The sequence below is a fragment of the Phalaenopsis equestris genome, unplaced genomic scaffold (assembly GCF_001263595.1).
Source record: "Phalaenopsis equestris unplaced genomic scaffold, ASM126359v1 Scaffold000347, whole genome shotgun sequence".
In the NCBI taxonomy this organism is placed as follows: Eukaryota; Viridiplantae; Streptophyta; class Magnoliopsida; order Asparagales; family Orchidaceae; genus Phalaenopsis; species Phalaenopsis equestris.
The window spans coordinates 343,339-356,071 of NW_018164789.1; the positions used below are offsets into that span (position 1 = coordinate 343,339).

At 35.3% G+C, this 12,733-nt stretch overlaps 1 protein-coding gene across 2 annotated transcripts in view; it reads left to right on the plus strand.

The window, feature by feature from the left end:
- LOC110026014 (LMBR1 domain-containing protein 2 homolog A-like) overlaps positions 1 to 12,733 on the plus strand; it is a 57,700-nt gene that overhangs the window by 11,114 nt on the left and 33,853 nt on the right. For both annotated transcript variants that reach the window (XM_020726753.1, XM_020726754.1), the window contains 3 exons: positions 4,246 to 4,459; positions 5,501 to 5,587; positions 5,676 to 5,815. In XM_020726753.1, the coding sequence (XP_020582412.1) occupies positions 4,246 to 4,459; positions 5,501 to 5,587; positions 5,676 to 5,815 (441 nt within the window). The remainder of the gene's footprint in view (positions 1 to 4,245; positions 4,460 to 5,500; positions 5,588 to 5,675; positions 5,816 to 12,733) is intronic.

A 12,733-nucleotide genomic window follows, 5' to 3' on the forward strand; every position in this document is an offset into this window, starting at 1 on the left:
AATCAAATTCATGTGATTATGGCTCATTTTGTAAAATTGATCAGTTTGATATATTTGAAGCATCCAAATTTGCAAAATGAGGCATTAAGCGGTCATTTTGGTCAAGCATGATGGAGACGATGGATTAAGAATGCGACGTGTGCAAATTAGGCCTAACATAGCTCGATTGTAGTCAAGGTCACTCAAATGACTTATGTTCATAAAATGAATTACCCTAGAAAGTCTGAAACATCAAAAATGCCTCAAGAAGACACTCACATTGGTCAGATTCCACATGCAAGGCATTGGCACAAAGTCCTGAATGACGACATGAATTTAAAACACACGAAAAAAGACAATTAAAAATAGAAATATTATATTTAAAATTTTCTTATTCCATAGCTTTTAAACCATATCAAAATCTCTGCCTCTCAATATTGTATGTGTGGCCTATTTGATTTTCTCCAAACAGGAAAAGATAAATCGTACAACTAAAAACTTGCCTATAGTTCGCCGCTTCAAAATAGGAAAATCCATTCCCTGGTTTGAAAAATTAGCACGCTCTAATTTCTTACCTTAATTGAAAATGATCTTCCATTTTCAGGAGGGGTATTTGATTATAAGAGCTTGTGCTTGTGAGAAATGGAAAGAAAAAAATAGAAAGAAACTTGTTGTGGATAGGAAATAAATAAAAAATGAAGTTTCGGGGTCTCTTACTTCTGCCATTGCTGGATCCATATGTTGCGGAACCATGAACGTTTGCATCCTCAGTAAGCCTAGATCTGCATATTGTGAAATTGCAGAAATTCTGCTTCCTTGAAAGTCGAGCTCACGCATCATTCTCTCTTGCTAGAAGGGGTTTTTTCTTCTTCTCTTGAAGCCCTTGGGTCCAACAGTTTGTTGTATTGTCTTGGAAAACACCTATCGAGTTTTTCAAAGTGGAGTCTCACCATTACTATCTAACCATCTGTTTGAGATGACATTGTTTTGAACTAAACTAAAATTTGGCATTCAATTTATTCGAAAGAGACTTTAAAAAATTTGTAAAAAATTTCCCGTTTCTATCTAATGTGATGATATACTAAACCTCCCTAAGTAGTGGCAACTTAGAAAGTAGGCTTTTGGTGAGACAATCCTGAAACCACTTAGCTGGGATGACATGTGTTTAATATCTGCTCATTGGAATCACTTTAATCTAAGATAACTAATGTTAATTCTGTTGGAGTCTCCCTCATGGGCTCAACTTGACACACTAGCATCTCTCGCTTGTCGTTTGAAATCTATATTCCTCTCTAATGTCTCTGTACATTCTTTTAAATGCTCTCTGCTAAGTGAATAATATAATTCTATTATTTGAGTAATATGATTCAATTTGCTTAAAATCATGGCATTTGAATTATTTCTTGGCTGGGACTGAAATTTGGAGTGCTGGTTGGTTCCATCTAATCTTCATTATGAATAGTGCTGGTTGGTTCTCAGGTGGGGGTGGCTTGAATGCTCTAATGGGTATACTCTTGCTATTTGATTCCACGGTTGAATTTGGTCTATAAGATGTGACGGCCACTTGGTGACGTTGCTATATCTCCATCTTCAAAACTAGGGTATGTACATTGATTAGGAACCAATACTGTTGCAACTGTACCATATTACTAATAAACGACCTTAGTTCTCTTATATATATTGCTACTGTGTGCTCCTTTGGTTCCACCGACTCACATTTCAGTATGAGTTGATCAAATTTTGTTGTGTAATCCTCCACAGAAGAATCTCTTTGGCGCAGGTAGTAGGGTTTTATAAACATCTCATATTGGTAATGTGGTGTTAGGAACTTGCGTTGCATCTTCCTTTTTATTTTGGACTAGGTAGTAATTTTATTTTTTCCCCAAGCTGGTATAAATGTTTCAAGTTCTCCCACCAAAGAGATGCACTCTTCTCTAACTTGATGGGGACTTGCTTTACCTATTTGTCAGGTGAGACATCCTTGAACTTAAAGAGTCGTTCTACTGTCTAGAGCCGCTCAATAAAACTTGTTTGGATCTATGAGAAATCAAAATTTGGTATATTCACATTTACTCCAAGATCTTGACTTTTTCTTTGATATTCCATGCCAAATTGATAGGGTATTGGTTCATGGCACTAGAAATTTCATGATGAAATGAATTCATGTCTTCTTCTCGATCTTGTAAGTCATCATTGTGACTATAAGTGACATCACCATATTATCTCCTCTCAAACCCGACAAGCTCCTATTGTAGTTGAAAGATTTCTCACATAGTTAACTCGTGGACACATCTTTGTAGATTTCTCTTAGGTGGTATTGCCTCTTTTTTCTCTCAATCAATGTTTTGACGACTATAGTGTTGTAGATAAAAGATTGATCGAAGTTCAGGATTTTAGTTTTAGGTGTCAGGTAGATTTATGGTGAAGGTAAAAATTTTGAAATTTGAAAATTTAGGAATGGAGCTAGGAATTGAGTAAGAATGATTTGTGATAGTGGGATTTTTTTTAGAATTTCAGATTTTGGGCAAGAAAGATAAATCATTAAAAATCTAGGGTTTGTGGCTCTGATACCAGATGATACCATTATAGAGTTCTTAGAAGGTATTTTAGAAGTGGGCTTGGCAAGGAGGTGTTTGTGGATGAGCAAAGGAAGAATAATATGGGTATTCAGCGGTGTTTGGATGGGGGATAAGTGACGTTCTTCGGCTGTCCCAGCTGAAAACCGACTGAAAACAAAGGCTTGAACTGGGAAACACTATGGAGGTAGAGGAGGATCCAATACCTATTCCTAAGCAACAAACACCCTCCATTTGCAAAAGGAAAAGATACAACACTTCGAAGAGCATAAATTAGAAACTCTCCCAAAATAATGCCAATAGCCAAAAGTCTACTTAACCATAAAAAATAGCAACATATTAATAGTTCCCAAATAGAAAATAACTTAATTAGAAAATAGAAGAATAAGAAAGAACCAGAAAAAAAAAGGTAATAAATAAAAAAAAGGACATCTCGGGACCTATTTCTCCTGCATTTGCGGGATCCATATGTGCAGAACTGCAAACTTCTGTATCCCTGGGAAGCCCTGCTCCATGTTCGTGAAATTGCGGAAATACTGCATACCAGGCAGCCTAGCTCCTGCGTCAAACAAACCTTGTGTTTGTGATCTGTACTTTTAATATGTGTATATACTGATTGATGACCTCCTGTTCCTTGCAGTCCTTGTGCTGTGGGATTGTAGGGGGATCTTTGGATCATTGTGTCATTGATGCTACAGAAAAAAGATGGTGGAGCGTTTTTAGGGATTTTTTTAGCAATTTCTATTATCTCTAATTATGATCATATTATGGAATAAGCCAACGGTGGTTGTTCTTGGACTATTTTTGGGATAACTTGTTGCCTGCTTGTATTTCTTGAAAAATAGCAGTTTTAAGATTTTTGCTATAACAGTTAAGAGAAAATCTATTTATATGAAGGTTGAAAAGCAGCTTTCTTGGGAGGTTACTTCGGATAACTTCCTCAAGCAGTGCTTCTGCGGTTTTTTGTTTTTATATCTTAATAATTAATTATATATTTTATTTACAAGAAACTAATTAACGTAGGATTTTATATTATACATGGGTGAAATTCGTAATATATTCATTTCGAGCAATCTTATTAACTCTTATTAATGCAGCAAACTTTTTTAACAATCAACTACAACTCTTATAACACTTTAAACTACAATTTTAAGATGATTTTAAGGAACAATCATATGCTTTACTTGGCAACGCTTCATAGCACTTTGTAGCATAGTACAACATAATAGAAGACAACTATGGCTAACAAAATATTATTTACTTGTGTGTTATAAATTTTTGTCATGTACATTAATCATTGAAGCATACCAATTGTAAAACTTGTGTTGAGCAAAATTTTGTGTAGTTATGCATTGCCATGCATTTGAGATGTGTATTAGATTCTATACCCTAAGATTCCCTATATCACATAGGAACAACTTTTCGAAAGCATAAAATGCTTTTATATTGGTCGAAGCAGCAAGTTGCTTACAGATTAAAATAGTGCATTGGCAGGAACTTTATGCACTGAGTATGCTTTTTTCTTAGTCATGATTTAGAATATCATTTATTATGTTTGAACTGCAATATTCCATGGAAATAACTGGCAATTTCAACTATTAATTGTGGCAGGCAGCATGCTTTTCTTTCATTTTCATTCTATTAAATTTGGCCAGATTGGGCAGTTAAACATTGATCATTATGATGACAGGAGTGTAAACTTTGTAGCCTTGGCCATGGCTTGCTCCAATACATTTGGGCTTGTGACTGGTGCATTTCTTCTTGGTTTTGGATTGAGTGAAATGCCGAAGAGCATATGGAGGAATGCTGATTGGAGCAATCGCCAAAAATTTCTCTCTCATATGGTTGCAAAAATGGCTGTGAAGTTAGATGATGCTCATCAAGAATTTTCAAATGCGATTGTGGTATGTGTTCCTCCGTAATTGTTTCTGTATCTATTTTTCTCATGATGATAACTCTATATTCCCTTTAGCTTTTCTTTTTTTTTTGTTGCACATTACACACAGACTTTTCAGATTCTCTTGATTTTGTTCTCCTCTCTTAAAAATTATATATACTCGTGTGCATACACCTACAAGAAATTAGGATTTTATTTTGGCTTATTTTTAATTTTTTTTGTTCAATCTATGAATGGCAAAAGATGTTGGGTTGTGTCTGATTAAGATCTAATTAATAGAAGGCACTTTTAATCTCAAATTAACTTTTTTTTTCTAAAAGTAAGTGATGAGTTGCTGGAAGCATCGTTTTTCTATCCTATCAAGCAGAGCTATTTTGTACTTTCCTCCTGTATGACTGCACCATTTTTAATGAGAACTAAAAAGAACAAGACCAGCATCTATTCAACCAAGAAACTTGGATTTCTTATTCTTTAGCCCTTTCTGCAAATCCATACCGAGCAGATTGGATATTAGAATTAAGATGAAGAAGTACAGGGAAGGTTTGAATACAGGTTGAAATAAGATGAAGACTGCCAACCCCATTCAGTTTTGGTTTCTATTATTTATAGTTGTTGGGGGAATGGATTCTTTGGAATGCAGGGAAGGCAAATTAGGGGAAAGAGAGCACATGCACCTTGTAAATAACTGTCACAAAATAGTTGTAGACAATGGATTGTGCTAGGTGTAGTTTATTTTTTTTAGGATGCTAGAGTATTTTATCAGTTTCCCATTGCTGCTTTATTATTCCAGCTTTGCTATCATTTTGTAGAGGTTCCATGTCTATCCTTCATAAATTGCATTTTTTTGGACTTACCTTCGCTATCAATGAATCATGGAAGCCTTTCTTGTGAATTGTCCTTTTATTTATTGTCTATCTTTTACAAATTAAAGATTTCTTTGTATTTATCAATTTATAGCCATGTATTTTCAATTTTTATAACCTGTTTTAGGCATTTTCTGTCTCAAGCAACGGATGAATTATCCACTGTTCCTGCTGTGTTTTCCTAGGTTGCTCAAGCCACATCCAAACAAATGTCAAAACGGGATCCTTTGAGACCTTATATGAATGTCATTGATAACATGCTGGTCCAAGTGGTAATTATTTCCATACACCCAAGCTCCTCATTTTTTTTGATAATGCTATTAGTATTTTTTATTCTTTTGGTTGATCTATTTTCCTCAGTTTCGGGATGATCCATCTTTCAAGCCTTCAGGGGGTAGATTGGGTGAAAACGATATGGACTATGATACCGATGAAAAAACAATGGCTGCATTAAGGCGTCAATTAAAGGGAGCTCGTGAGGAGTATTACAGATACAAGAGGTATGGATCTGCAAATTTTTAATTTTGCAGGTATGGGAGGGAAATGCCTGGTATGCTGAAGAAAAAAGGGTAAAAACTACCAAGCAATTATACTTGAAGTAGAAAAAAAAGAACAAAACTTCCTCAAAACTCTTGGTAGTCTATCCAATTCTAAAGGGTGGTGACAAAATATCAAAACAAACTTTGCTGAAAAGGAGCAAAAGTTATAGAACCATAAATGCGTGACGGAAAAAACAAACCCATTCAGGACTTGCTGGCTAAAAACCATAAACAATTACAAAATATTCCTTTCATCAGTTAAGTTAATCATCACAATCTAGGCTAATAATAAAATTTATTTTTGATTGTTCATCATGATTAGCCATATCCCATTGAGTTGGGGTTGGTTTTATGAGTCCTTATTTTTTATACATTCTTGTTTAATGATGTTTTAAATGTTACAGTGTTAAACTTATTCTTCATAAACCATGTTGAACTTTTATACATATAACTTTTGCTTACCCCTTTTTCATCTTAGCTTTATAGTGCTAATTTTATTTAACTAGCGTAACAGGTACATTCTGTCTTTTACTATACTTTTTCAAACCACTAAAGTTTATTTTTAATAACTTTATTTTTAATAAGTTTGACTCTAACCTTTCTTTTAGCATGCCCATTCTTTATTTATTTTTCTACACAACCATTTTAGCATTTTGTTTTTTATCACTCTTAGGGGGTGTTTGGTAGCCGGATTCGCACAGGATGTATGTTAATATCAACATAAATCCAACCAAACAAAAAATTCGAAGAAGTTAAATCCATAAATCCTCCTCTTCCGTTAATTTCTTAACCTAAATCCGGATTTATTAAATCCTATTCTTATGTGGATTTAACGGATTTAACTTAAGAAGAAAACCAGAGGAGTGGACTTATGCTAAACAGGATAAGTGAATTTAATGGATTTAACCATAAATTGAAACAAAAACTATTCTGGATTTACGTTATTTGGATTTAGTAAATCCTATTTAACCTAAATCCTAATTGCAACCATCCCCTCCCCCTAATTTCACCCACCCCCCCCCCCTAACTTAGATTTTAATGATTTTTTAATGACCAAATGTTCAAATTTATGTAACATCATTAGCCTAAATGAGATGTTATAAAATTTTTATTTGAACTTCAATAATATCTTTTTCATATAAATTTTTGGATACATTTCTCTAGTTTAATCATATATTTCGAATCTTCAATTTAATAGATTCAGGATATTTAAACTTATCACACTTAGTTATCACTCTATTCTTTAAAGATGTTGAATTATTATAAGTGAACATTACACCTTCTAAAATTATATAATATATACTTAGTCTTTATTTTACCAATTCTAAGGATTCTGCATTTTAAATATATTTTATTATTATTATATTCACTTCAATGATAAAAAAAATTCATGTCATAACTTTTTGACTACATTTATGCTGACTGTTGACTACCTAATGCAACCCTCCACTTTTCACATTCAGGCTTGGGACCGGCAATGACTGTGTTAAACGTCGACCGTCTGATGATCCAATTAGGAGAGTAGATGTTTTAGATTCAACTTATGTTAAGAAAGACAAAAGTAGACCTAGAATGACATGGGCATATTGTGTAAAAAATGATCTTAATTTATTAGAATTAAATGAAAATATGACACTAAATAGGACGCAGTGGAGTAACAGACTTCATGTAGCCGACTCCGCTTAGTGGGTTAAAGGTTTTGTTGTTGTTTTTGTATTATTTTCACTTTCTCTGATGGATATCTCACCAATTAGAATTATATCATCTAAATACATATATACTAAGGCACCTCACTCTAAATATCTTTTATAAACATCCTTATAATAAATATATAAAGGTATGAACTCATTGTTAATCCTTTGTAAACATACTATAGTTAAGAACTCTGCGCCTTTCTAAAATAGTTTTTAATGCTATTCAATGCTCTATCATACATATCTTTCATAAAGTCACATAACATACCATAATTAAAAACTCTGGGTCTCTCTAGACAGTTTTTAATGCTAGTCAATGCTCTACCATACTTATATTTCATCAAGTTACCGTATCCTTGAAACAACTTTATGCCTTAAAACACATTAAATCAATTGTAATGGTATTCAATCATATGCCATCTCTCGATAAAAAAATAAATAACATGAAGTTATTTTCTTTGCCTTGTGGAAATCTGAGAAGTTCATGAAGGAAATCTGAAAGATTATGGAAAATTTGATTGAAACTAAGAAAATTCTTGATTAGTTTATACCCTTCATATTTTATGTTATTTTATTTTTTATTCGAGAAATATTTTCTATCCTAATTTAGGTTAGATATATTTGGTAAGTTTGTAAATTACAAGGGTTTTTTTTCCTATATATATGTACCATACATGTGAATAATATGGATCAAGAGAATTATTCCTCTCCCCAACCATTTTCTACATGGTATCAGAGCCATTGACCTTAAACTAGATCCCTCCATGCCGCCAAACCTCCTTTTTGCAGCTGGAAACTTGTCTGGACCTTTGTCAGAGCCAGAAAATCTCTTCAGCCAAAACCGGAGCCTCTCCTGCTTGACCAAGAATCTCCTCTGCCAAGAGTGAACCTCCTTCCTGCAGGCAGTCAGAACCGCTTCCCTGCAGGCAACCAGAATCTCCTCTTACTTGGTCATATATCTCCCCTTAGGCCCCCTCTTGTTGCTAGAAATCTCTCTCTGCAGGTGGCAGCACTTCCTCTAACAGCCGGATTGTTCAGTTTTGTTCAGGTTCTGCAACCGACATTTGTTTTCCATAGCAGCAAAAGCAGCAGACATAGCAGCACCAATCGGAATCTTCTCTACAGGCACTGGAATCTTTCCTGCAGCCACCTGCCTTTCTGCAGGCTCTCCATAATTTTTCCGTGCAGCAGACCTTCCTTTGGAGCATCTTGCAGCCGACAGCGCCAAAGTTCTCCTTACAGGCCACAAAACTCGCTATGGGCCCTCCCGGTTCCTGTCTCTTTTCCCGCTGTTTTTCCGAACAGGGTCAGAGCGGTGGATCTTGCTACTCACTTTCTCTATCGGACGTCTCGCTGCAACCAAAGCAGTCAAAGCTTTAGGTAGCAGCCAGAGCAGCCCTGCAGACTTCTCCCAGAGCTTCCTGTAGGCTTCCAAGCTCTCCTTCCTGTTGGTTCGTCGGTGGCCTAGCTGCTCCTTTTCGTGCCAGAAGAGTAACTGCACGTAGTGGCCAGCCAAGAGCTGTAGATGGCTTCTTCTGAGCATGCAGACCTCTCTGACTTTCTAGGCGTTCCTTCACTCCTATGGCAAGAAGCAACCAATAATCCTGCAACTTGCAGTAGCTCAGAATTCTTTGAGCCCTAAACATGAATTGGGTTTATGACCAAGCACAAAATGAAGACATTTAGTTCTACTTCTGAGCTTACCAGCTTGATGGTACATCAAGATATTATATCCTCATTTCTTATTAACAATGGAGGATTTTGACCTTTGATAATAGATTTTGGTGCTTCTGATCACATGATTGTGGACATTCATGCTCTCATCAACCATCAAGAGATCACTAACCTCAAATTCGTTATACTTGCTGTGGATCTCACTCCAAGATTGTTGGGAAAAAAAATGTGAAAGTCTACAAAGATATTTAGCTTTCTTCCGCACTATATATTTCACAACTAGATTGGGACTTACTTTCTATTAATAAGCTTACTTAAGACCTGAATTGTGTTACTAAATTCAATTCTAACTCTTCTGAATTTGAGGTGGTAGATTTGGGGAAAGTAGTTGGTAGGCTAAAAAGAATCCAAGCTTTCAAGGAAAGTCTTTCTATAAACACGCAAATGATCCCACCTCTATTTTCTGTTGAGTCAATATCTATCGAAAATCTGGTGTTGTTATGGGTATTATGGTACTGTCGCTTGTGCCATCCCAATTTCAATTATATTGCTAAGTTGTATCTTCATTTGTTTATCAATAAATGACCTAGTTTTTATCAATTCGAGATTTGTCAACTTGTTAATCACACAAGAAATAATTATCCACTAAACCAGTCAAACCCTCACACCCTGTTGCCATTGTCCATAGTGATATTTGAAGACTTTCAAAGGTGAAAGTCCTAAGTGAGATCAATTGGTTTTTCACATTTATTGATGATCATACAAGAACACGACTGCTCATTTTCGAGCCAACAAAGCAACCGTAGGTAGTGGCCAACCAACAGCTGCAGATAGCTTCTTCTGAGCATGCAGACCTCTCCGACTTTCTTAGGGTTCCTCCACTCCGATGGCAAGAAGCAACCAATAATCCTGCAACTTGCAATAGCTCAGAATTCTTTCTGCCCTAAACGTGAATTAGGTTTATGACCAAGTAATGAATAAAGACATCTAGTTCTACTGCTGAGCTTACCAGCTTAATGATACATCAAGTATCATATCCTCATATCTTATTAACAATGGAGAATTTCTACCTTGGATAATAGATATAGGTGCTTCTGATCACATGATTGTGGACATTCATGCTCTTATTAACCACCAAGAGATCACTAACCTCAAATTCGTTAGACTTGCTGATGGATCTCTCTTCGAGATTGTTGGGAAAAGAAATGTGAAAGTTTGCAAAGATATTTAGCTTTCTTCAGTACTATATATCCCCCAACTAGATTGGAACTTACTCTCTTTTAATAAGCTTACTTATGACCTGAATTGTGTTACTAAATTTGATTCTTACTTTTCTGAATTTGAGGTGGTAGATTTGGGGAAGATAATTGATCGACTAAAAAGGATCTAGGCTTTCAAAGAAAATCTATCTATAAACATACAAATGATCGCACCTCTATTTTCTGTTGAGTCAATATCTGCCAAAAATCAAGTGTTGTTATGGCATTGTCGCTTGGGTCATCTCAATTTCAATTATGTTGCTAAGTTGTATCTTCATTTTGTTTATCAATAAATGACCTTGTTTTTATCAATTTCAGATTTTTTAACTTGTCAATCACACCAGAAAGAAATATCCTCTAAACCAGTCAAACCCTCCCACTTTTTTACCATTGCAATGATATTTGAAAACTTTGAAAGGTGAAAATCTTAAGTGGGTCACTTGGTTTTTCTTCTTTATTGGTGATCATATAAGAACCTAGTTGCTCCTTTTCAAGCCAACAGAGCAATCGCAGGTACTGGCCAGCTAGCAGCTGCAGGTAGCTTCTTCTGAGCATGTAGATCTCTCCTACTTTCTAGGCGTTCCTTCACTCTTGTGGGAAGAAGCAACCAATAATCCTGCACTTTGCAGTAGCTCAGAAGTCTTTCAGCCCTAAACGTGAATTCGGTTTATGACCAAGTATAGAATAAAGACATCTAGTTCTACTGCTGAGCTTACCAGCTTAATGATACATAAATATATCATATCCTCATATCTTATTAACAATGGAGAATTTTGACCTTGGATAATAGATATAGGTGCTTCTGATCACATGATTGTGGACATTCATGCTCTTATTAACTACCAAGAGATCACTAACCTCAAATTTGTTAAACTTGCTGATGGATCTCTCTCCGAGATTGTTGGGAAAAGAGATGTGAAAGTCTACAAAGATATTTAATTTTCTTCAGCACTATATATCCCCCAACTAGATTGGAACTTACTCTCTTTTAATAAGCTTACTTATGACCTGAATTGTGTTACTAAATTTGATTCTTATTTGATGCTTACTTTTCTGAATTTGAGGTGGTAGATTTGGGGAAGAGAATTGATGGACTAAAAAGGATCTAGGCTTTCAAGGAAAATCTATCTATAAACATACAAATGATCCCACCTCTATTTTCTGTTGAGTCAATATCTGCCAAAAATCAAGTGTTGTTATAGCATCATTGCTTGGGTCAATTCAGTTTCAATTATGTTGCTAAGTTGTATCTTCATTTTGTTTATCAATAAATGACCTTGTTTTTATCAATTTCAGATTTTTTAACTTGTCAATCACACTAGAAAGAAATATCCTCTAAACCAGTCAAACCCTCACACCCTTTTACCATTGCAATGATATTTGAAACTTTCAAAGGTGAAAATCTTAAGCGGGTCACTTGGTTTTTCTCATTTATTGATGATCATATAAGAACCCGGCTGTTCTTTTTCAAGCCAGCAGAGCAACCGCAGGTACTGGCCAGCTAGCAGCTGCAGGTAGCTTCTTCTGAGCATGCAGATCTCTCCGACTTTATAGGCGTTCCTTCACTCCTGTGGCAAGAAGCAACCAATAATTCTGTAACTTGCAATAGCTCAGAATTCTTTCATCTCTAAACGTGAATTGGGTTTATGACCAAGTACGGAATAAAGACATCGTGTTTTACTCCTGAGTTTACCAGCTTGATGATACATCAAGATATCATATCCTCATATCTTATTAATAATGGAGGATTTTCACTTTGGTTAATAGATTTAGGTGCTTATGATCACATTATTGCTGACATTCATGCTTTCATCAACCACCAAGAGATCACTAACCTCAAATTCGTTAGACTTACTGGTGGATCTCTCTCCGAGATTGTTGGGAAAAGAGATGCGGAAGTCTACAAAGATATTTAGCTTTCTTCAGCACTATATATCCCCCAACTAGATTGGAACTTAATCTCTATTAATAAGCTTACTTATGATCTGAACTGTGTTATTAAATTCGATTCTAACTTTTTTGAATTTGAGGTGGTGGATTTGGGGAAGATAATTGATAGACTAAAAAGGATCTAGGCTTTCAAGGAAAGTCTCTCTATGAACACACAAATTATCCCACCTCTATTTTCTGTTGAGTCAATATTTGTCGAAAATCACGTGTTGTTACGACATTGTCGCTTTGGTCATCCCAATTTCAATTTTGTTACTAAGTTGTATCTTCAAGTTTTTATCAATTTGAGATTTGTCAACTTG